The sequence below is a fragment of the Myxine glutinosa genome, chromosome 7 (assembly GCF_964187855.1).
Source record: "Myxine glutinosa chromosome 7, kmMyxGlut1.1, whole genome shotgun sequence".
NCBI classification, from domain to species: domain Eukaryota; kingdom Metazoa; phylum Chordata; class Myxini; order Myxiniformes; family Myxinidae; genus Myxine; species Myxine glutinosa.
The window spans coordinates 1306750-1331719 of NC_136267.1; the positions used below are offsets into that span (position 1 = coordinate 1306750).

General features: G+C 52.9%; 1 protein-coding gene across 9 annotated transcripts in view; it reads right to left on the reverse strand.

Moving 5' to 3' along the window:
• LOC137430958 (Na(+)/H(+) exchange regulatory cofactor NHE-RF3) overlaps window positions 1-24526 on the reverse strand; it is a 166715-nt gene extending 142189 nt beyond the window's left edge. Inside the window, exons 1-3 of one of the 9 annotated variants that reach the window (XM_078781238.1) lie at window positions 24304-24386; window positions 21764-21800; window positions 16842-17077 (exon numbers count right to left, since the gene is read on the reverse strand). In XM_078781238.1, the coding sequence (XP_078637364.1) occupies window positions 16842-17042 (201 nt within the window). In that variant the 5' untranslated portion in view covers window positions 17043-17077; window positions 21764-21800; window positions 24304-24386. Of the gene's footprint in view, window positions 1-16841; window positions 17078-21763; window positions 21913-24268 lie in introns of those variants that run through there. The other 8 variants (XM_068121756.2, XM_078781237.1, XM_068121751.2 and 5 more) reach the window with 8 other exon arrangements.
• Between the last annotated feature and the right edge of the window lie 444 nt (window positions 24527-24970).

Genomic DNA, 24970 nt, shown 5'->3' on the forward strand with positions numbered 1-24970 from the left:
TGGTGGGTTTATTATGTCCCAGGTAGAGGTAAGTTTATTATTGTGGGTTTATTTTGTCCCAGGTGGAGGTAAGTTTATTATAGTGGGTTTATTATGCCACATGTAGAGGTAAGTTTATTTTGGTGAGTATATTATGCCACAGGTAGAGGTAAGTTTATTATAGTGGGTTTATTACGACACAGGTCGAGGTAAGTTTAATATGGTGGGTTTATTATGTCCCAGGTAGAGGTAAGTTTATTATCGTGGGTTTATTATGCCACAGGTAGAGGTAAGTTTATTTTGGTGAGTTTATTATGCCACAGTTAGAGGTAAGTTTATTATGCCACAGGTAGAGGTAAGTTTATTTTGGTGGGTTTATTATGTCCCAGGTAGAGCTAAGTTTATTATAGTGGGTTTATTATGCCACAGGTAGAGGTAAGTTTATTTTGGTGAGTTTATTATGCCACAGGTAGAGGTAAGTTTATTTTGGTGAGTTTATTATGCCACAGGTAGCGGTAAGTTTATTTTGGTGAGTTTATTATGCCACAGGTAGAGGTAAGTTTATTTTGGTGAGTTTTGTTATGCCACAGGTAGAGTAAAGCTGTGGACACGCTTCACCAAAGTTGGGGATCATCAGCACAACCCGGTGAGCCCTACCATCGGCCATTGCTTCAACATTCTTTCAAATGATAGTCTCGAACAATCTTTACTAAACAAAAATAAACTAAAATAATAACGAGAGAGTTCATAGAACACGTCACCCCGCGAGGTCTTGAGAAACAAGGACATGGCGGGGTCTTCGAGCAGAAAATTTGATTGGTCGTGATGACGTAAAATGCCGTAATATGATGTCAAGGTACTGGTAAACGGAAGCGTTTGAAAGTGACAAAAAAGTGATTTGTGCTCTACAGTGCTCAAGTATATAATTGAACTGAAATAAAATGGGGATTTTAAATAAATCAATAAGGAAAAATTAATTAATTAATTAAATCGCCGACGTGTACTGCCGTTGAAGCAGCGTTCTTTACACCACCTTATTTACCAGGTTACATTAGTTATTCATGCCCATTGTTTGTTTCCTTTATAAAATCATTAAAAACGGTGAGTTTCCTGTTTGGAATGATTTTCAATTTTGTTTGACTGCTCGGCAGGTAGAAGAAGAAAAACACCACTCCTTTTACATCTTCAGATGCAGAGGGCTACCTACCGAAAGAGTTTCTAGGCTATTGGGCACAATCCTGGATGGTTCGCCACTCCGACACAGGATACCTGGATGGCTCATTCCTCAAAGTAAACTGGTACTCATTTTGCCGACCTCGGAAGGATGACAGGCTGAGTCAACCCACCTGGTGTTAATTCAATGGCATGACAGGAACCTGAGATCTCAAGCCAGCCTCCTTAACCGTTAAACCAACACCTGGCTTCAGGAAGGTAGACAGAGTAATGAAACGATCTCACTCCTCTCTGCTCATGTGCGATCGGGACAAATTCAGAGCCAAAGTACTGCTAAACGGAGTGTTCAAAATATAACATTCAATTTGAATTCAGTTACTCCTCAATCATAAACTCACATGAATAAATTTTTTTAAATCATTAAAGTAAAAAAAAGACAAACAGACAGAATGAAGCAAATGCTTGACCTCAGCTTTCGCTTCACATCTTACGATAATTCACCAAATGTCCGTCCGTCCGTTCGAAGGTACCGCAAAAACGGCTGAACCGATCGCAACGATATTTTGGGTGGGTATTCCTAGGACCCCCTGGAGTAAAATCGGCTATTGTAGGAGATGTGGATGACGAAAGGACGAGACACTTCTCAGCTGTTCAAAGCTCCTTTATTCCAACAGAACTAACTCGCGACCGGAACTCATACATCTTTTATAACGCAAAATCACTCTTCGGGGGGCGTGGCTCCAACAACCACGCGCACGCCACACCCACAACATTAAAAGCCCCACTGTTCCCATGCCTGTGGATTACGTCCCAATGGGGTAACCCCCACATGCGCCCTCCCAGAATTCACTCGCACGGGCAATGTCAGTTTTCGGGGGGCCTTAACCACACCTGGCCGAAACGACTGATGACCCGAGCAGGGACTGTTAGCGGCTTGGCAGTGGGCGGCCAACCGGGGACTTACCCGATGGGGAACGGCTCCACCGTGGGGGTTGAGCCAACAGAGGGGGCTGGTCTAGGTCCAAGTGAGCCAGCTTGAGGCGGTCCACCGAAAGGTGGTCCGGTTTGCCGCCGATCTCGACCATGAAGAACTTGTCCCCGGCCTCCAGAACGCGGAAAGGCCCGTCTTAAGGCGGCCGAAGTGGCCCCCAGTGTGCGTCATGGCGAACAAAGACGTACTCCGTTGTACGTAGATCTGGCGGGACGTAGGCCTGAGGCAAACCATGTTGAGATGTGGGCACCGGTGCAAACCTCTTGGCATTCTCCCGGAGAACCAACCGCTGACGGGCAGTGGACCAGGGGCTTGTGGCGTCAGGCATGAACTCCCCAGGAACCCGCAGCGGCTGGCCATAGACGAGCTCTGCGGTTGAGGACTGGAGGTCTTCCTTAGGGGCTGTCCTGAGCCTCAACATGACCCACGGGAGTCTGTCGGCCCAACTGTCATCCCAGAGGCTGGCCCTGAGAGCAGCTTTCATCGAGCGATGGAACCTCTCACACAATCCATTAGCCTGGGGATGATATGTAGTCGTGCGATGGAGCTTTACCCCCAACCCCTGGGCGACCGCACCCCAGAGCTCTGAAGTGAACTGGGGCCCACTGTCTGAAGAGATGTCCAAGGGAGCGCCAAAACGGGCAACCCAAGTGCCGATGAACGCCCGGGCCACATCGGCGGACGTTGTAGATGTGAGCGGGATGGCCTCTGGCCACCTGGTGGTCCTATCAACCATCACGAGGAGGTGGGTGAATCCCCGCGAGGGGGGGAGGGGCCCTACCAGGTCCACGTTAACATGGTCAAAGCGTCGCTCGGGCACTGTGAATGGCGCCAATGGGGCCTGGATATGGCGATGCACCTTTGATCGTTGGCACTCGACACAGGTGTTGGCCCAGTCGCGCACATCTTTCCTGAGCCCGTGCCAAACGAACTTCGCCTCCACCAACTTTTGCGACGCCTTCCTGCCCGGGTGAGAAAGACCATGGACAGCATCGAACACCAGCCGTCTCCAGCTGGTGGGTACGATGGGGCGAGGCTGTCCCAAAGATACGTCGCACAGTAGCGTGGTGCCCGTATCCTTGAACGGCACATCAGACAGTCGAGCCCCGTGACGGCCGCCCTGCAGGCCTGGACATCCGGGTCGGAGATCTGATCGGCCACCATGCGGGCGTAGTCCATGCCAAGGTGAACCGCGCCAGCTATGGACCGGGGGAGACAATCGGCGACCGTATTATCCACCGAGTCGGTGTCCGAAATGAACAACAAACTGCCCGGACGGCCGACGCTCATGGCAGTTAACGAGCGCCGGCCATCCCGTTTCCCGACTCGCTGAAGCTGCAGGGTGGCCGGCATGCTTTGGCCTTGGAACCAAACCTGGCGTGGTAAAAGCACAAGCCTGGGGCCTTCCGCCGCTGGGCCGTAATGGCGGCTGCGACGGTGTCCGCCAGCGGCGCAGGCTCGACGGGGCCGGGGTCCCATGCAGCCGCACTACATTGCTGTCTTGTCTGAGGACTTGTCTTGACTGCGGAGAAAAACTTGTCTGCTTCCCTGGCCAGGGCGCGGAAATCCTTAACAGACGAGTTGGCCAGGGCTGTCCGTACCCGACCTGGCAGCTGTTGCAGGAACAGTTCTTTGAAAAGAGATCTCGCGAGATCTTGGAGACGGCGGCAGGGATTTTCGAAGCTCCACACGGTCTCCACGTTTTTCGAAGTTAAGTCTGTTCACAATTGTATTTTGTCGAAACTGTATTTATATTTCGGTGTGTGAAGTTATTGTGTGCAACTTTGGTTGTTTCTCGGTGTTTATCTTTCATAAATTGATCGTCTGTTTGCCGTGTCGCGAGCAAGGCCTTGTACAGTGTGCACTGTACAACCTTGAGGCTTTGTTTTTCTCTCAGTGGTCCGTCGTTTGTGATCCAATAACTTTCGTTCTCTGTATTCCCAGGCTTTTCACCCATAGCCTACTTCCTTGTGTAAATCTCAACTCAAAAAAAAAAAAAAAAAAACATTTCCTTCTCTGTTCTCATTCGTTTATTCATTCTTATTCGTTCGTTCGTTCTTCGACCACGTGTTTCTCCCCCATTTCCCCAGATAGTTTTCACTCATTAACCTTCAATGTTTACACTTTCCCCTCAAGTTATGTATTCCGTCATATTTTATAACACCTTTTTCTTCTTCTTCTTTAAAAGGCTGCTTTCGACTTGCTCACCAAATCAATTCATCCCAAAAAAAATATCCATCTCCTATAGTGCCTTTTTTCTACATTCCCTAAACTCTCCTGCACTCCATCCTCCATCCAGCGTCCTTAAACGTATTTTTAACTCGAAGGTCACAAGAAACTCATTTTGCAATAAATGTTCGTTTCCCATAAATCGTATACTTTCAAAAATCCAATCTCACCCCTCCCCTCCAAATCTTCCCCATAACCCCTCCCCTCCAAATCTTCCCCATCACCCCTCCCCTCCAAATCTTCCCCATCACCCATCCCTTTCAAATCTCCCCCCTTGCCCCCTCCCTCCTAAACTACTCCCTCACCCCTCCCCGCCAAGACGCCCCCTCGCCCCTCCCCTCCTAGACTCCTGCCTCACCCCTCCCCTCCAAATCTCCCCCATATCCCATCCCTTTCAAATCCCTCCCCTTGTCCCTTCCCTCCCAAACTCCCCCCTCACCCCTCCCCTTCAAATCTCCCCACCCTCATTGCTTCTCAATTTCCCCCCGCTCACTCCCCCTCCTCAAAGCGTCCTCCCCGCTTCTTCCCCCTTCAAACTCTCACCTCCATCTCCCCCAACCTTCTGCCTCGCTCTTCCCCCTCCTCAAATAACACCTCATTGTGGCTCACCCAATCACCATCAAACCTTTTGTCCGCCCCATCCTTCCCTTTCTCCGAGCTATTCTGAAATCTCTGACACACCTTCAACAGCTCTCCCTACCTCTTCCACCTCTTCCACATCTTACCCTACCCCTCCTCCCCCCTGTTCTGTATCTGATGCTCCCCCTTCCTCTTCATTAACAGTATGGACCTCAAACATCCGGGGCCTTCGTTCAAACTTAACTGATCTCTCCATACAGGTTGCTTCTGTCAAACCAGACGTGATCTGCTTAACAGAAACTTTCCTCCTTTATGATGTCTCTGATTCCATAGTATCTCTCCCGGGCTACTCCCTCCTCCGGTATGATAGACCTGAGCCTCGTCCTGGAGGCGGGGTTGCTATCTTTATCAAAAACTCTCTTCCTCACTCGCCCTGCACTGCACTCTCTCCACCTCACCCCCAGGAATACCTCTGGCTACGGCTTCCCCTTCGCTCCCACCTCTTGTTCATATGTGTGTTGTACCGTCCACCAAACAGTGATGACTCCATCTACATCTCGCTGTCTGATGATATGGACCAACTTCTATCTACTCATCCCAACTCTCTCTTCCTCATATGTGGTGATTTCAACTGTCATCATGCCAGTTGGCTGGGTGTGGGTACCTCTCTCACCAGCCATGGCTCCTCAGCAAAGGACTTCTGCGACTCACTGGGACTGACACAATCTGTCAATTTCCCGACCCGGATCTCAGTCAACGGAACATCTTCTCTTCTGGACTTGGTTATGACTAACTTCCCTGAAAATGTCTGCTGCTCTTCTTCTGCTCCGATCGGATCATCTGATCATGTCCTTGTTAAAGTGGACATCTCTCTGACCATCCTCAGGGAGCCTGCTCAGCGTCGACGAGTCTGGCATTTCACTCAGGCCAACTGGCACGGTCTTCAAGCAGCCATCAATCATCTGGACTGGTCTCCCATCTCTACCACCTCTGACATCAACTCATCCTGGGAATTCTTCCAAAGTAAATTGCTCTCTCTCATGCACAGATTTATCCCATCTCGTCTTCAGTTGTCATACCCTTCCTCCCGTCCATGGTACACGGAATCTTGTGGTGAGGCTGTTGCCCAGAAACAACTTGCCTTCGTCTCCTGGAAAGCAAATCCAACGGAAGGAAATCTCATTTCCTTTCACAAAGCCCGAAACAAGTGTGTGTCCACCCTCAGGAGAGCCAGGAAAGAATATCTCTCCGTTCTCAAGACCGAACTCTCTTATCTGGCTCCCTCTTCCAAATCCTGGTGGCGTCTGGTCAAATCCGTTTCTGGTGTTTGTTCCCCCTCCATCCCCTCCCTTACCTCAAACGGCTACACAGCTGACTCCGCACGTGAAAAAGCTGAATGCCTCAACTCTGTGTTTGCCTCTAAATCTTGTGTCCCAAACCCATCCCTCTCTGTACCCACCATACCCAGTCGTACCCTGCTGCTCCTGGACTCCGTGTCCTTTCCTCCTGACAAGGTGGAAAAGTTTCTGTCAACCCTCGACTCTGATTCTGCAACTGGACCCGACGGCATCAGCCCACGGGTCCTAAAATCCTGCTCTGCTGCTCTATCTCACCCTCTCTCTGTTCTCTTCACCCTCTCTTTTGCTCAAGGTCAACTGCCATCTGCTTGGAAATCAGCCAACATCACCGCTTTGCACAAAAAAGGTGCAAAAACAGATCCTAGCAACTACAGACCAATCAGCCTTCTCCCAATTATCAGCAAAGTCATGGAATCCATCATTGCTTCTGATATGAAATCTTTCCTCTTCTCCAATGGCTTGATCTCTGATCATCAATTTGGTTTCAGACCAGGTCACTCTACTCTGGACATGCTGCTTCTGCTGTCTCAACAATGGATGGAGGTCCTCAATGCCAAACAGGAAATTAGAGCTGTCTCCCTCGACATATCACGTGCCTTCGACACGGTCTGGCACCCCGCTCTGCTCACCAAACTCTCCTCCTTTGGTATCCATGGAAATCTCCACGCATGGCTGGCGGACTTCCTCTCTAGTCGTCGTCAACGTGTGGCCCTGAATGGGTTTCTCTCATCTCCTCTTCCTGTTCAGGCTGGAGTTCCCCAAGGCAGTGTTCTGGGCCCCGTGCTTTTTCTGGTCTTCATCAATGATCTCTCTGACTCTCTCGAAAATCCTCTCTATCTCTTTGCTGATGACTCCACTCTCTGCCGCTCCATTCCTCTTCCCTCAGATCGGCAGTCTGCTGCCTCCTCACTCTCTGAAGACCTGGACAAAATCACAGACTGGTCAAACAAGTGGAACATGTCTTTCAATCCTGACAAATCTCACACTCTTACTATGTCTCTCCGAAAAGATCGACTATACAACCCTCCCATCTACTTTCTCAACAATCCTCTCCAAGAAGTTCTGTCGCTCAAGATTTTGGGTCTCACTATCTGCCATGATCTTTCTTAGGAAAACCACATTTCCAAGCTGGCCTCCAAAGCCAGTCGCCGACTGGGCATCCTCCGTCGTGCGAAGTCCTTCCTCGGCACACCTGAGCTCCTCACCACATACAAGGCTTTCATCCGCAGCTCAATGGAATACTGTTCTCCCCTATGGGCCGGTGCTCCTGCCTCACACCTAGCTCGGCTTCACGCTGTTGAAACCAAAGCTTTCAGAATTATTGGAATCTCCCGCGATGAAGCTATCTCTGAGGGCCTTTCACTCACTCACCGCAGGCAGGTAGGTGGTCTTTCTGTCTTCTACCGACTCCTCTCCGGCCTTGCACCCCCAGCTCTCTCTGTGCTCTGTCCCCCAAATATTCCTACAGGTCGCACAAGATCTGCCAGCAACCCTCTGATGGTTAAACTGCCGAAATCTCGGCTCTCCGCTCACCTTCACTCTTTCATTCCTCTTTTCTCCCGCCTCTGGAACAAACTCCCTCACTCCCTTCAATCCCACTCCTCCCTCCAGGTCTTTAAAACAGCTGTTCACCACCATCTCATCTCTTATCTTCCCCCATCCAAAACCTTGATCTTTTCTACCCCCGCTAATTCACCCCAGATCCACCTTGTTTGAAATTCCAACTTCTTTCCTGGAAGTCCTGGCAGTGTCCATATGTTTTATACCTCTCCCACTGCCCCCTTCCCACGCCCCCCCCCCCCCCCCCCAAAGCCCTCGCCCTCTCTCAGATCTCTCGATGTCTCCATGTCTCTCGGTCCCTGCTCTCAAATGTTGTGTTTGTGTCCTTCCCCCTCTCTCCCCATCTTGTCTACCGCTCCCTATGTTATATGTTTTATGTGTCGGTTTGTCTTTCTGTGTGATTAATGTTCGCTCTTTCACGAGCCTCGATATTGTATACAAAAAAAAAAAAAAAAAAAAAAAAAAAAGGAAAACATGGTCGGTGGCTGCCCAGGAGAGACAACATGTGGTCCATAAGTTCCGACGGCTTGGAGTCGCCCAGCCCGGGTAGAGAAAGTAGTTCGCGGGCACGCTCGGCCTCAGTGAGCTCGAAGGTTACGAGCAGCAGTGCCTTTAGCGTCTCGTACTTGCGGTCCTTCGGAGGATCCCGGAGAAGGCTCACCACTCTGGTCGCAGTGGAGCAGCTGAGCGCAGACACGACATAATAATACTTCGTGTCGTCAGCAGAAATGCTCCGAATGGCGAATTGTGCTTCAGCTTGTGTGAACCAAACAGCCGCTTGTCGTTTCCAAAACTCCAGCAGTTTAATCAAAACTGTGCTTGTCGCCATGTTCGTTTGAAGCTCCGAAAACGTCCGAGATCACGTCGGAGTCACCAATGTAGGAGTTGAGGATGACGAGAGGACGAGACACTTCTCAGCTGTTCAAAGCTCCTTTATTCCAACAGAACTAACTTGCGAGCAGAACTCATACATCTTTTATAACACAAAATCACTCTTCGGGGGGCGTGGCTCCAAAAACCGCGCGCACGCCACGCCCACACCGTTAAAAGCCCCACTGGTCCCGTGCCTGTGGATTATGTCCCAATGGGGGTAACCCGCACACTATATTGTTTTTCCAAGTTTTCCAATTTTCCAGTTTTTCCAAACACGATGGAATAATATTTACCGATATGAACAATGATGTGGCTTTTGTCGAAATTCTACAAATACTGTTTATTCTACGTACTGAAGGAACTGCGCTCCAACGCGAGTCGAAAGAATTGACGCGACCAAAGACGGAATTCGTCCGAGTTGCTTTATTGAAACAAAACAGCTCAGGTATTCTGACAAGCCCGTTTATCGGGCAACAATATATATACACATTTATGTCGGGAAGTTTGCCCGGCAAAAGCTATACCGGGCATGCCCGGGTGTAAAGGGCGAGCCTTGGAAAGGCGAGTCTGGACCTGCCCGGGCGTGTTTGGCTGCGGCCTGGCAAGTCGAGGCTGGGCGTGCCGGGCGCTCTGGGCGAGCACTGGAAAGGCGATAGCGGGCATGCCCGGACGCTCTGGGCGAGCCCTGGAAAGGCGATAGCGGGCATGCCCGGACGCTCTGGGCGAGCCCTGGAAAGGCGATAGCGGGCATGCCCGGACGCTCTGGGCGAGCCCTGGAAAGGCGATAGCGGGCATGCCCGGACGCTCTGGGCGAGCCCTGGAAAGGCGATAGCGGGCATGCCCGGACGCTCTGGGCGAGCCCTGGAAAGGCGAGAGCGGGCATGCCCGGGAAAGACGAGACCGGGCGTGCCCGGGAGGTTCGGGCGTGCCCGGGAACAGTGCCCGGCATGCCCGGGAGAGGCGCGTCTGGCCGTGTTCTGGCCGGTGCAAGGCGATTATGTACATCCAGCGGTAACCGCTACACACGCCCCTCCAGAATCGACCTGCACCGGCAGGGTCAATTTAAGGAGGGTCCGGATGACCCGGCCGAAGCGACCCCTGGAGGGTCGTGGGGGGGGGGGGGTCTGACGTGGTGGTGGGTGGTCGAGCGGGGGGAACTGTGGACGGGGGGCGGCCTCGCCGCGGAGGAAGGGCCAACCGTGGTGGTCGGTCGACGTCCATGTGCGCCGGTTTGAGGCGGTCCACAGAAATCCGGTCCGGCCGGCCGCCGAAGTCGACGATGAAAGACTTGTCGCCCCGTCGTAGGACCCAGAAGGGCCCGTCGTACGGCGGCCGGAGTGGCCCCCGGTGCGCGTCATGACGCACAAAGACGTACTCCGCTGTGCGAAGCGCCGGGGGGACGTAGGACTGGGGGCCACCGTGGCGGGACGTCGGCACGGGGGCAAATCGTCGGGCGGCCTCCTGGAGGTCCGAGCGCTGGCGAGCGGCGGACCAGGGACTGGTAGCGTCAGGCACGAATTCGCCCGGGACGCGGAGTGGCTGGCCGTAGACGAGCTCGGCGGCGGACGCCTGGAGGTCTTCCTTGGGGGCCGTGCGAAGGCCCAAAAGGACCCACGGCAGCCGGTCGGCCCAACCGTCGTCCTGAAGGCCGGCCATGAGTGCGGCCTTCATGGAGCGGTGAAACCGCTCGCACAACCCATTGGCTTGGGGGTGGTAGGCCGTGGTGCGGTGCAGCGTGACCCCCAACGAACGGGCGACCGCGCCCCAAAGCTCAGACGTGAACTGTGGGCCGCGGTCGGACGAGATGTCCGCTGGTGCGCCGAAGCGCGTGACCCAGGTGGCGATGAACGCCTGCGCCACATCGGCGGTGGTGGTGGAGGTGAGGAGCACGGCCTCCGGCCACCTGGTGGTCCTGTCCACCATGGTGAGCAGGTGGGTGAACCCCCGCGAGGGGGGCAGGGGACCCACCAGGTCCACGTGGACGTGGTCGAAACGCCGTTCAGGCACGGCGAAAGGTGCCAGCGGGGCCTGGGTGTGGCGGTGGACCTTGGCTCGCTGGCAGGCCGTGCAGGCGTTGGCCCAGTCGCGGATGTTTCGTCGAAGGCCGTGCCAGACGAAACGCGCCGACACCAGCTTCTGAGAAGCTTTCCGGCCCGGGTGAGAAAGGCCGTGGATGGAGGCGAAGATGCGGCGCTGCCAGGAAACGGGCACGATGGGGCGAGGCTGGCCCTGGGAGACGTCGCAGAGCAGGACGGTGCCCGCGAAGGTGATGTCGGCCAGGCGGAGGCCCGTGTCCGCCACGCGGAGTGCCTGCACCGAGGCGTCGGTGGTCTGGTCGGCCGCCATGAGCGTGAAGTCCACGCCGAGGTGGACCGCGTTCGCGCTGGCCCACGAAAGGCAGTCGGCCACGGCGTTGTCTTTGCCAGCGACGTGCTGGATGTCCGTGGTGAACTCCGACACGGCGGAGAGTAGATCAACTCCTGACGAACTCTTCCTAAACGTGCGGCTCCGAAGTAACATGGCAGCGTGCCTTAAAACAGCTGTTCACCACCATCTCTTATCTTCCCCCATCCAAAACCTTGATCTTTTCTACCCCCACTAATTCACCCCAGATCCACCTTGTTTGAAATTCCAACTTCTTTCCTGGAAGTCCTGGCAGTGTCCATATGTTTTATACCTCTCCCACCCCCCCCCCCCCCCTTCCCATGCCTCCCCCCAAAGCCCTCTCCCTCCCACAGTTCTCTCGATGTCTCCATGTCTCTCGGTCCCTGCTCTCAAATGTTGTGTTTGTGTCCTTCCCCCTCTCTCCCCATCTTGTCTACCGCTCCCGATGTTATTTGTTTTATGTGTCTGTTTGTCTTTCTGTGTGATTAATGTTAGCTCTTTCACGAGCCTCGATCTTGTATACAAAAAAAAAAAAAAAGCGTGTGCAAAACGACTGAGAAAGAGGTGTAGCGGCCGCTTCCGTGTTACAGATTCGGCGCGCACTCTTCACACATAAACGTGCGACTGAGAAAGACGTGTAGCGGCCGCTTCCGTGTTACAGATTCGGCACGCACTCTTCACACAAACGTGCGACTGAGAAAGACGTGTAGCGGCCGCTTCCGTTTTGCAGAATTCAATCTTTTTTTCAAAATGGGCGCCATGTACCGTTTAGATTTTGATGATTTGTGTGTGATATGATTCAACGGGTGTTTATATGAATCGTTTAAAAAAAATTTAAACCTTCAATTTCTGATATTTTGCCTTTTCATTTGTGCCTTCCAATTGAAGCCCCGCCCATAGGGTGGGTACCGTTGCTAGTACAGGTAATTGAAGCGTGATGCTGCGTGCGCTAAGGCTTACGAAAGGAGCAAGCGGACAACGCAGTTCACACAAAAGAGTCTTTATTCAAAGCACTCAAACTGCAGCACTGAGCTGCTCGGGGCTGCGCGCCCCGTGTATATCCTGAGGCCACGCCTCTCTCCCCGGCGTGGCCCACCCCCACTTGGTGTACGGGGTGATGTCACCACGTCAGTGCTTTCGTGTCCGCCACACGCGCCCCCCCAGAATCCCCGCGCACCTGAAGGGTCAGTTTGCGGGGCAAACGGATGACCCGGCCGAAGCGCCCCCTGGCGACTGGCGGTGTCCGGGATGCAGGGATGCCATCTGGGATGCCTCCGGCTGCCCCTGGGATGGGTGAAGGACCGGGGGGCGGCGTGGCGGCTGGGCTGGGCGGTGCCGGGGGTCCGCCCGCAGGGGGGCGGCCCCGACGAGGGGGTCGGGTCACTGGCGGTGGATGGTCCACGTCGAGGTGGGCCGGCTTGAGGCGGTCCACAGAAACGTGGTCAGGAGTACCGCCGATGTCCAGGGAGAAGTGCTTCACCCCGGTCTCCAGCACGCGGAAAGGCCCGTCGTACGGGGGCCGCAGTGGTGTCCGGTGGGCATCGTGGCGGATGAAGACGTACTCCACCGTGCAAAGCTCCGGGGCAACGTGCGTCAGTGGGTGCCCGTGGCGTGCCGTTGGCACCGGGGCGAACCTCTGGGCGGTCTCCTGCAGAGCGGAGCGCTGCTGTGCCGCGGACCATGGTGCCGTGGAGTCGGGGAGGAACTCGCCCGGCACCCGCAGCAGTTGCCCGAATACCAACTCCGCCGCGGATGCGCGCAGGTCATCCTTGGGCGCTGTCCGGAGGCCCAGCAGGACCCAGGGGAGCCTGTCGAACCAGCCGCCGTCGCGGAGGGTGGCCCGGAGCGCGGCCTTCAATGAGCGGTGGAATCGCTCGGACAGGCCGTTAGCCTGGGGGTGGTAGGCCGTGGTTCGGTGCAGCCGGACCCCGAGCCCCCACGCGACCGCCCCCCAGAGCTCCGAGGTGACCTGGGGGCCACGGTCGGACGAGATGTCTGAGGGGGCACCGAACCGGGCGACCCAGGTGGCGATGAACGCCTGCGCGACGTCCGCTGCCGTCGTCGACGCCAAGGGCATGGCCTCCGGCCACCGGGTGGTGCGGTCCACCATGGTGAGGACATGGGTGAAACCCCGCGAGGGGGGCAGAGGTCCCACCAGGTCCACGTGGACGTGGTCAAACTGGCGTTCCGGCACCGTAAACGGGGCCAATGGGGCCCGTGTGTGCCGGTGCACCTTGGCGCGCTGGCACGCGAGGCACATCCTGGCCCAGCCGCGGACGGCCTTCCGGAGGCCATGCCAGACGAATTTGTCGGCGATCAACCTCTGGGAGGCCCTCGTGCCCGGGTGGGACAGGCCGTGGATGGCGTCAAACACCTGGCGCTGCCAGCCCGCGGGCACGATGGGGCGAGGCCACCCGAGGGAGACGTCGCACAAGAGGGCCGCGCCTGCGCCGTCGAACGGCACCTCGGTGACGAGGAGGCCCGTGACGGCGGTCCGCAAGGCCTAGACATCGGGGTCAGCGGCCTGGTCTGCTGCCATCCGGGCATAGTCAATGCCGAGGTGGACTGCGTGGGCGACGGCCCGGGAAAGGCAATCCGCCACCGGGTTGTCCTTCCCCGCGACGTGCCGGATGTCCGTCGTGTACTCATACACGGCCGAGAGGTGACGCTGCTGCCGGGCCGACCACGGCTCGGTGACCTTGCCCATCGCGAAGACCAGCGGCTTGTGGTCGACGAAGGCCATGAACGCACGGCCCTCGAGCAGATGGCGGAAGTGCCTGACCGCCAAGTGAAGCCCGAGCAACTCGCGGTCGAAGGTACTGTAACGGCGTTCGGGTGGGCGAAGCTGCCGGCTAAAGAACGCCAGCGGTTGCCAAGCTCCACGCACCCATTGCTCGTGCACCGCGCCCACCGCGTAGTCCAAGGCGTCGGTGGTGAGGGCGATCGGTGCATCGGGCGCCGGGTGCGCGAGCATGGTGGCGTTAGCCAAGGCGAGCTTCGCGCCCGTGAACGCCGCGTCCATCTGCTCGGTCCAGGTAACGTCACCTTTGCCCGGCTTACCTCGGAGAGCTTCGTGCAGGGGGCGCAGGAGCTGGACGATACGGGGCAGGAACCGATGGTAAAAGTTCACCATGCCCAGGAACTCCTGCAGCCCCCTGATCGTGCGGGGGCGCGGAAACCCCTTCACCGCCTCCATCTTGGCCGGCAGGGGGACGGCTCCGTGCCTGGTGACGCGGTGCCCCAAAAAATTGATTTCGGCGACGCCGAACCGGCACTTTGCGGGGTTCACACTCAGGCCATGCTGGCCCAGGCGTTCGAAGAGCATGCGGAGGTGGTGTAGGTGCTCTTCGCGGGACGCGCTGGCGACGAGGATATCGTCCAGGTAGACGTATACAAAATCCAAGTCGCGCAGGACGCTGTCCATCAGCCGCTGGAACGCCTGAGCCGCATTCTTCAAACCAAAGGGCATCCGCAGGAATTCGAAGAGTCCGAATGGCGTGATGACCGCCGTCTTCAGGATGTCCTCCGGCCTGACGGGAACCTGATGATAGCCGCGTATGAGGTCCACCTTCGAGAAGAAGGACATGCCCGCCAAACGGGTGGAAAAGTCCTGAATGTGGGGGACGGGGTAGCGGTCGGGGGTGGTGGCGTCATTGAGACGGCGATAGTCCCCGCATGGTCGCCATCCCCCGCCGGGCTTCGGCACGATGTGCAGCTGCGATGCCCAAGCACTCTCCGAGCGCCGAACGATGCCGAGTCGCTCCAGGGTAGCGAACGCCGCTTTTGCTACCGCTAGCTTCGTCGGCTCGAGGCGGCGTGCCCGGGCATAGACCGGTGGCCCGACGGTGGGGATGTGATGGGCCACCCCGTGCTTGACGGCCCCCGCCAAGAAGGTGGGCCGCATGAGGGCCAGGAAGCTGGCGAGGAGGCGGGTGAATTCGTCCGCTGCCGGAAGCGTACAGATCAACGTGGCCGGAACCGAACCGTTCGGCAAGCCGCTCGGTGAGCCGCTCAGTGAGCTGCTCGACGAGCTGGGCAGCGCACAAGCGAGCGAGCTGAACGTCTCAGCCTGGACAAGACGTCTGTGCTTTATGTCGACCAGGAGCCCATTTGCGCACAGGAAGTCCGCGCCAAGCAATGCCATGGGCACGTCGGCGGTGACGAATGACCATCGGAAAACCTGCCCTCCGAACCACAGAGAGAGGCAGCGTTTTCCGTACGTACGGATGGGCGTCCCGTTCGCGGCAAGCAGCGCGGGGCCCCCGCCCGCGGTGTGCTTGTCCGACGTATCGGCAGGAACGACACTCACCTGCGCTCCCGTGTCGCACAGGTAACGGCGCCCGGATAAGGTGTCCGTTATGAACAGTAGGCTGTTCGAACGGCCGGCGCTCATTGCCACTATCGAGCGCCGGCCCGGGCGTTTCCCGACCTGTCGAAGGAGCACGGCGGATGACACTGTCGAGCCTCGTGGCCGAACCTGGCGTGGAACCGGCACCAGGTGGTGGAGCTGGAGGAGCGCGGCTGGCTCCGCCAGGCTGGTGGAGCCGGCGGTTTTCCCCACGGTGGCGGTTTTCTCCGCGGTGATGGGCGGGGCGTGGCGGCGGCCACGAGGTGTGCATCGACATCAGCCTCGGGATCCATGAGGTGTGCAGCAGCATCAGCCTCGAGATCCACAACGGCCGCACCGACTCTCGCCCGCGTGTCCGAAGCCGCGAAGTACCTGTCTGCCTCGGCGGCCAGTGCTCGGGGTTCCGTTATCACGGTCCCGGCCAACGCGAGGCGTACCTGTGCTGGTAGTTGGCGACGGAAAAGCGCCCGGAATAGAGAACCAGGGGCTTCGTCGCCCAACAGCGACAGCATATGGTCCATTCGGACCGACGGGCGCGTGTCGCCGAGCTCGGGGAGATCCAGGAGGTGGTCGGCCCACACGTCCTCCGTGAGGCCGAACGTGGCTAGGAGTAGCCGCTTCGCCTCATACTTGTGGCCGTCCGGTGGGTGGCGAAGGACGGACACAACTCGAGCGGCCATGCCGGGCCCGAGGGAGGCGACGACGTGGCAGTAGCGCGTGTCGTCGCTGGTGATGCGCCGAAGCTGAAACTGGGCTTCAGCTTGGACGAACCAAACTTCGGCCTGGGCCTCCCAAAATTCGGGAAGTTTGACCGACATCGCGTTGTTTGCCATTGCAATGGCGTCGTGTTCGGAAGGATCGCTACGGCAGATCCAACGTCGAGGTCACCAAATGAAGCGCGATGCTGCGTGCGCTAAGGCTTACGAAAGGAGCAAGCGGACAACGCGGTTCATACAAAAGAGTCTATATTCAAAGCACTCAAACTGCAGCACTGAGCTGCTCGGGGCTGCGCGCCCCGTGTATATCCTGAGGCCACGCCTCTCTCTCCGGCGTGGCCCACCCCCACTTGGTGTGCGGGGTGATGTCACTACGTCAGTGCTTTCGTGTCCGCCACATAATAACGAATACGATTGGCAGGTTGGATTACTGATTCCGAGGGTTGTGAGTCTGAATGCACCACGAGGTGGACCTGGCAATTGTAACACAAATCATATAAATAATGAGTTACACAGCACACAACATGGAGGGCAGTGAAAGCTGCGTCAAAACAGTGTGTCATGTGTGGGACACCTGGATGTCCAAAAGTGGTCCGGCTGTTTCCCCCCAAGACGCGATGCCCGTCCAGGATCATGGGAAATCTACAAACCTCCTCGTGGCTCTGCATCTCCATGGAGACGCCGTCCACAGCGATCAAGTGGTCTCCATCTCGAAGACCCGCACGCTCGCCCGCACCTCCTGGTTCCACGGTACGCACCAGATGTCCTCGTTTGGACCTCTCCATGTGCACGCAGAAACCAAGACCCTCGGAAGGAGTCGCTGACACGTGGCACACTCGGTGTGTGCTCATTCTGTCGATGTGATATCTGCTGGGTGAAGATTGGTCTACGGGAGAGGAAGAGGACACATCATGGAATTATTGGAAAGAAAAGAAGAGGTTTGGGTAATTGTAAGGTGAGAGGTGCCACGTGTGCTCCTCTAGAACATGCAAGTGATGGCCCCATGGTATTTACGTTAACACTTGTACATTTGAAATTGTCACACTGGCAAGCTTCTTTTGTCAAAACAAGGAAAACCATAGTAAATAATGTGATGGAACAATGTTGACTACATTATGTCCTCGTGCCCTCCTTGGGCTGCTGTCTGGACGGGAACTGTCCTGGATTTCCACAGCACTCCTGGCACTCCTGGCTCTGTGCTGCTGCTTCTCCTTGGTTTTGTCGGTGACATTTTGGATCTGCCTTGGCATCACAGATGGGCACTCCGTTCTTGCCACGGCTGCCATCCTACTGCTCATGACTTGATCTGCTCGCCATCGGGTCCACCACCGTGCTTCTTCCTACGCCCCTCCTCCCGCTACTTGGTCTGCGTGTGGACCTTGGTGTTCTCTGCTACGTGTGGACCTTGGTGTTCTCTGCTACGTGTGGACCTTGGTGTTCTCTGATACGTGTGGACCTTGGTGTTCTCTGATACGTGTGGACCTTGGTGTTCTCTGCTACGTGTGGACCTTGGTGTTCTCTGCTACGTGTGGACCTTGGTGTTCTCTGTTACGTGTGGACCTTGGTGCTCTCTGCTACGTGTGGACCTTGGTGTTCTCTGCTACGTGTGGACCTTGGTGTTCTCTGTTACGTGTGGACCTTGTGTTCTCTGCTATGTGTGGACCTTGGTGTTCTCTGTTACGTGTGGACCTTGGTGTTCCCTGCTGCGTGTGGACCTTGGTGTTCTCTGCTACGTGTGGACCTTGGTGTTCTCTGCTACTGTGGACCTTTGTGTTCTCTGCTGCGTGTGGACCTTGGTGTTCTCTGCTACGTGTGGACCTTGGTGTTCTCTGCTACGTGTGGACCTTGGTGTTCTCTGCTGCATGTGGACCTTGGTGTTCTCTGCTACGTGTGGACCTTGGTGTTCTCTGCTGCATGCGGATGTTGGTGTTCTCTGCTGTGTGTGGACCTTGGTGTTGTCTGCTGCGTGTGGACCTTGGTATTCTCTGCTGCGTGTGGACCTTGGTGTTCTCTGATGCGTTTGGACCTTTGTGTTCTCTGCTGTGTGTGGACCTTGGTGTTCTCTGCTACGTGTGGACCTTGGTGTTCTCTGCTACGTGTGGACCTTGGTGTTCTCTGCTACGTGTGGACCTTGGTGTTCCCTGCTGCGTGTGGACCTTGGTGTTCTCTGCTACGTGTGGACCTTGATGTCCTCTGCTGCGTGTGGACCTTTGTGTTCTCTGCTGCACGCGGATGTTGGTGTTCTCTGCTGTGTGTGGACCTTGGTGTTGTCTGCTGCGTGTGGACCTTGGTGTTCTCTGCTGCGTGTGGACCTTGGTATTCTCTGCTTGGTGTGTGTGTGTGTGTGTGTGTGTGTGTGTGTGTGTGTGTGTGTGTGTGTGTGTGTGTGTGTGTTGTGTGTGTGTGATTTGCCTCTGTGTGTGTGTGTGTGTGTGTGTGTGTGTGTGTGTGTGTGTGTGTGTGATTTGCCTGTATGTGTGTGTGTGTGTGTGTGTGTGTGAGTGTGTGATTTGCCTGTGTGTGTGTGTGTGTGTGTGTGTGTGTGTGTGTGTGTGTGTGTGTGCGCGCATGTGTGTGTGTGTGATTTGCCTGTGTGAGTGTGTGTGTGTGTGTGTGTGTGTGTGTGTGTGTGTGTGTGTGTGTGTGTGTGTGTGCGTGTGTGATTTGCCTGTGTGTGTGTGAGTGTGTGTGTGTGTGTGAGTGTGATTTGCCTGTATGAGTGTGTGCGTGTGTGTGTTTGTAATTTGCCTGTATGAGTGTGTATGTGTGTGTGTGATTTGCCTGTATTAGTGTGCATGTGACGCAGATGGAATCCAACGAGTTTATTTGATGATAAAATGTGGAATACGTTCACATAACTGTTTGTCCTGATACTGTGGAAATACACACAAGTGCTATTTTGAAAATACAAAATCATGGTTTTGAAAAGTTGAAATAAAGAATTTCTAAAAACATGCAAAAATATTTTTGTATTTTTTTTTCTTTGTATACAAGATCGAGGCTCGTGAAAGAGCTAACATTAATCACACAACAAAATCAAACAGACACACAAAGTATATAATTAGGGTAGCGGTAGACAAGATGGGGAGAGAAGGGGAAGCACACAAACACAACATTTGAGAGCAGGGACATCGGGAGATCTGTGGGAGGGAGAGGGCTTGTGGGGAGGAGGCATGGGAAGGGGGGGGGGGGGAGGGGTGGGAGAAGTATAAAACACAAGGACACTGTAAGGACTTCCAGGAAGGAAGGTGGTATTTCAAAGTGGATCTGGGGTGAATTAGCGGGGGTAGAAAAGATCAAGGTTTTGAATGGGGGAAGATAAGAGATGATGGTGAACAGCTGTTTTAAAGACCTGGAGGGAGGAGTGGGATTGAAGAGAGTGAGGGAGTTTGTTCCAGAGGCGGGAGAAAAGAGGGATGAAGGAGTGAAGGTGAGCAGAGAGTCTTGATTTTGGCAGTTTACCCATAAGAGGGTTGCTGGCAAATCTTATGCGACCTGTAGGAATATTTGGGGGACAGAGCACAGAAAGAGCTGGGGGAGCAAGGCCGGAGAGGAGTCAGTAGAAGACAGAAAGACCACCAACCTGCCTGCGGTGAGTAAGTGAAAGGCCCTCAGAATTAGCTTCATCGCAGGAGATTCCAATGATTCTGAAAGCTTTGGTTTCAACAGCGTGAAGACGAGCTAGGTGTGAGGCAGGAGCACCGGCCCAGAGGGGGGAAAAGTTTTCCATTGAGCTGCGGATGAAAGCCTTGTATGTGGTGAGGAGCTCAGGTGTGCCAAGGAAGGACTTCGCACGACGGAGGATGCCCAGTCGGCGACTGGCTTTGGAGGCCAGCTTGAAAATGTGGTTTTCCCAGGAAAGATCATGGCAGATAGTGAGACCCAAAAGCTTGAGTGACAGAACTTCTTCGAGAGGATTATTCAGAAAGTAGATGGGAGGGTTGTCCAGTCGATCTTTTCGGAGAGACATAGTGAGAGTGTGAGATTTGTCAGGATTGAAAGACATGTTCCACTTGTTTGACCAGTCTGTGATTTTGTCCAGGTCTGCAGAGAGTGAGGAGGCTGCAGATTGCCGATCTGAGGGATGAGGAATGGAGCGGCAGAGAGTGGAATCATCAGCAAAGAGATAGAGAGGATTTTCCAGAGAGTCGGAGAGATCATTGATGAAGACCAGAAAAAGCACAGGGCCCAGCACACTACTTTGGGGAACTCCAGCCAGAACAGGAAGGGCGATGAGAGAAATCCATTCAGGACCACACGTTGCCTCCGACCAGAGAGGAAGTCCACAAGCCATGCGTGGATATTTCCATGGATACCATAGGAGGAGAGTTTGGTGAGCAGAGCTGGGTGCCAGACCGTATCGAAGGCACATGATATGTCAAGGGAGACAGCTCTAATTTCTTGTTTGGCATTGAGGACCTTCATCCATTCTTGAGACAGCAGAAGCAGCATGTCCAGAGTAGAGTGACCTGGTCTGAAACCAAATTGATGATCCGAGATCAAGCCAATGGTGAAGAGGAAAGATTTGATATCCAAAGCAATGATGGATTCCATGACCTTGACGATGATTGGGAGAAGGCTGATTGGTCTGAAGTTGCAAGGATCTGTTTTTGCACATTTTTTGTGTAAAGCGGTAATGTTGGCAGATTTCCAAGCTGATGGGAGATGATCTTGAGCAAAAGAGAGGGTGAAGAGAAAAGAGAGAGGGTGAGATAGAGCGGCAGAGCAGGATTTTAGAACCCGTGGGCTGATGCCGTCAGGTCCAGGTGCAGAATCAGAGTCGAGGGTTTACAGAATCTTCTCCACCTTGTCAGGAGAGAAGGACACAGAGTCCAGGAGCAGCTGGGTATGACTGGGTACGGTGGGTGCAGAGAGGGATGGGTTTGGGACACAAGATTTTGAGGATTTTGAGATTTTGTATTCTCTTTTATTCTCGATATTAAGTAAAATGAATGAAATTGAGTCATTTGAAAAACAAAGAAATCCAGTAATCATGTTTTTAGTAAAATATCTTATATTTGACCTTTGACCATTGGGCTGTGACCTTAAATAAACAAAATACCTTTTATAGACATTTATCTATGATGAAGGAGCGTTTCAAGCCTATTTATAGAGTTAAATCTGCACCTATAAGGTACTACTTCTTAAAGAAGTCCCCTGTACGACCATTGACCCCTACATAACCTTAAACACAAAAACCCAGCATGGTATCCCTCCCCTTCACACACCCCCCCCACCACCCCACCCCTTACCCCCACTTCCCCCCCACCCCCACTTCCCCCACCCTCACCATGTTTCAGGCTGGTAATCTTGGGGTGAAATATCAAAAATATGCGTCGCCATGTTGGTTATAATGTCAGGTAATCAAGATCAATATACATATCGATTTTCCAGGTTGACAGAGAGTAAACTAGAACTGTCCTGGTCCTGCACAAACGTTGCTCGAAGTGACGACACAAACCGGACTTCATGTCGACCCACGTGACCCACTATACGAGGAGTCTTATTACCTTGAACATAGGTTCAGCTTACTGTAAACGAGAGGTGAGTGTGACATGAACCAGCGACATACCTGCAACACCTGTCCGGATCGGAAGAGTGAACTCCACCTGCAGTCACAAACAAACACCCTGGGCAAAGTTCATGAAAAGTTTCCACCTGAATAATCACCTATACTACTGCTCGTCCTCTTCTTCATGACATATCCCCAACCTACACTCTTCTTCCTCTTCTCCGAATGATGCACGTGAGCGCATCACGTTTGTGAATCTCGAGCCAAACCGTGTACCTCGCCCCACCCCTTGTCCAGGTAAATCGGTACCTACCTCTCCGTCTCTTTCAAGAAGATTTATTATTATCCTCCAAAAGGTGTCATTTACCGTTTGAAAGTTATTTTATGTTACATTTGTAAAACCACTCAACGTTTAACGTCGGTCACCTGCACGTCGGCAGGTATTTGATGTTACATTAATTTTGTAAAAACACTCAACGTTTAACGTTGGTCACCTGCACGTCGGCAGATATTCAATGTTACATTAATTTTGTAAAAACACTCAACGTTTAACGTCGGTCACGTGCACGTCGGCAGGTATTTGATGTTGTGTTAATTTTGTAAAAACACTCAACCTTTAACGTCGGTCACGTGCACGTCGGCAGGTATTTGATGTTACATTAATTTTGTAAAAACACTCAACCTTTAACGTCGGTCACCTGCACGTCGGCAGGTATTTGATGATACATTAATTTTGTAAAAACACTCAACCTTTAACGTCGGTCACCTGCACGTCGGCATGTATTTGATGTTACATTAATTTTGTAAAAACACTCAACGTTTAACGTCGGTCACCTGCACGTCGGCAGGTATTTGATGTTACATTAATTTTGTAAAAACACTCAACGTTTAACGTCGGTCACCTGCACGTCGGCAGGTATTTGATGTTACATTAATTTTGTAAAAACACTCAACGTTTAACGTCGGTCACGTGCACGTCGGCATGTATTTGATGTTACATTAATTTTGTAAAAACACTCAACGTTTAACGTCGGTCACCTGCACATCGGCAGGTATTTGATGTTACATTAATTTTGTAAAACACACTCAACGTTTAACGTCGGTCACCTGCACATCGGCAGGTATTTGATGTTACATTAATTTTGTAAAAACACTCAACGTTTAACGTCGGTCACCTGCACATCGGCAGGTATTTGATGATACATTAGTTTTGTAAAAACACTCAACGTTTAACGTCGGTCACCTGCACATCGGCAGGTATTTGATGTTACATTAATTTTGTAAAAACACTCAACGTTTAACGTCGGTCACCTGCACGTCGGCAGGTATTTGATGATACATTAATTTTGTAAAAACACTCAACCTTTAACGTCGGTCACCTGCACGTCGGCATGTATTTGATGTTACATTAATTTTGTAAAAACACTGAACGTTTAACGTCGGTCACCTGCACGTCGGCAGGTATTTGATGTTACATTAATTTTGTAAAAACACTCAACGTTTAACGTCGGTCACCTGCACGTCGGCAGGGATTTGATGTTACATTAATTTTGTAAAAACACTCAACGTTTAACGTCGGTCACCTGCACGTCGGCAGGTATTTGATGTTACATTAATTTTGTAAAAACACTCAACGTTTAACGTCGGTCACCTGCAGGTCGGCAGGTATTTGATGTTGCATTAATTTTGTAAAAACACTCAACCTTTAACGTCGGTCACCTGCAGGTCGGCAGGTATTTGATGTTACATTAATTTTGTAAAAACACAACCTTTAACGTCGGTCACGTGCACGTCGGCATGTATTTGATGTTACATTAATTTTGTAAAAACACAACGTTTAACGTCGGTCACCTGCACATCGGCAGGTATTTGATGTTACATTAATTTTGTAAAAAGCACTCAACGTTTAACGTCGGTCACCTGCACATCGGCAGGTATTTGATGTTACATTAATTTTGTAAAAACACTCAACGTTTAACGTCGGTCACCTGCACATCGGCAGGTATTTGATGATACATTAGTTTTGTAAAAACACTCAACGTTTAACGTCGGTCACCTGCACGTCGGCAGGTATTTGATGTTACATTAATTTTGTAAAAACACTCAACGTTTAACGTCGGTCACCTGCACGCGGCAGGTATTTGATGTTACATTAATTTTGTAAAAACCCTCAACGTTTAACGTCGGTCACGTGCACGTCGGCATGTATTTGATGTTACATTAATTTTGTAAAAACACTCAACGTTTAACGTCGGTCACCTGCACATCGGCAGGTATTTGATGTTACATTAATTTTGTAAAAAACACTCAACGTTTAACGTCGGTCACCTGCACATCGGCAGGTATTTGATGTTACATTAATTTTGTAAAAACACTCAACGTTTAACATCGGTCACGTGCACGTCGGCAGGTATTTTATGTTACATTTGTTACTTCACTCAACGTTTTAACGTCGGTTACGTGCACGTCAGCAGATCGAAAAAATCAAATGCGACGTTGGTATGACGTCATATTCTCATAAAGGTATGTCATATTGTCCACCCCGACATTCCACCCCATACGCACCAACCGGGCAGGTGAATCCACTCAAACGTACCAACCTGGCAGGTGAATCCACTCAAACGTACCAACCCGGCAGGTGAATCCACCCGAAAGTACCAACCCGGCAGGTGAATCCACCCGAAAGTACCAACCCGGCAGGTGAATCCACTCAAACGTACCAACCCGGCAGGTGAATCCACTCAAACGTACCAACCCGGCAGGTGATTTTACCCCAAATGTACCTAACCGACAGGTCGTTAGAGAAGAATCTGTTTTACAGGTAACACTTTACAAGATTTATTAATGTTTAATCTGGGATGTGGACCAAAGGTGAATATGTGAAATACCTGGAATTAGTGAAGCGGTGAATCTCACCTGGATTCGGGTTAATTACCAACTTGGATCCCTTTAACCAGAACTGGCGCTCGAAAGGTGCATCGTTTACCAGCACCAACAACAACAGGTAGGAAAAGAAACTCAATTTACCTTTGGCCTGTCCCGCATGATCACTGACCTTGTTTATGTTATAAATACACCTGTTTTACACGAAATACGGTCGGTGACGTCACAGCAGGTCTAAATAAGGTGTGTATCTCGTGTTTGTGGGAATCCGACATTTAAATTCAAATCGGACACCTTCCTTTACAAGCACTGCCCACATTTTCACCTGTCGTGACGTGTCCGAGGCGTCGATGACGTCACAAAACACTTTTCTTTATCCTCATG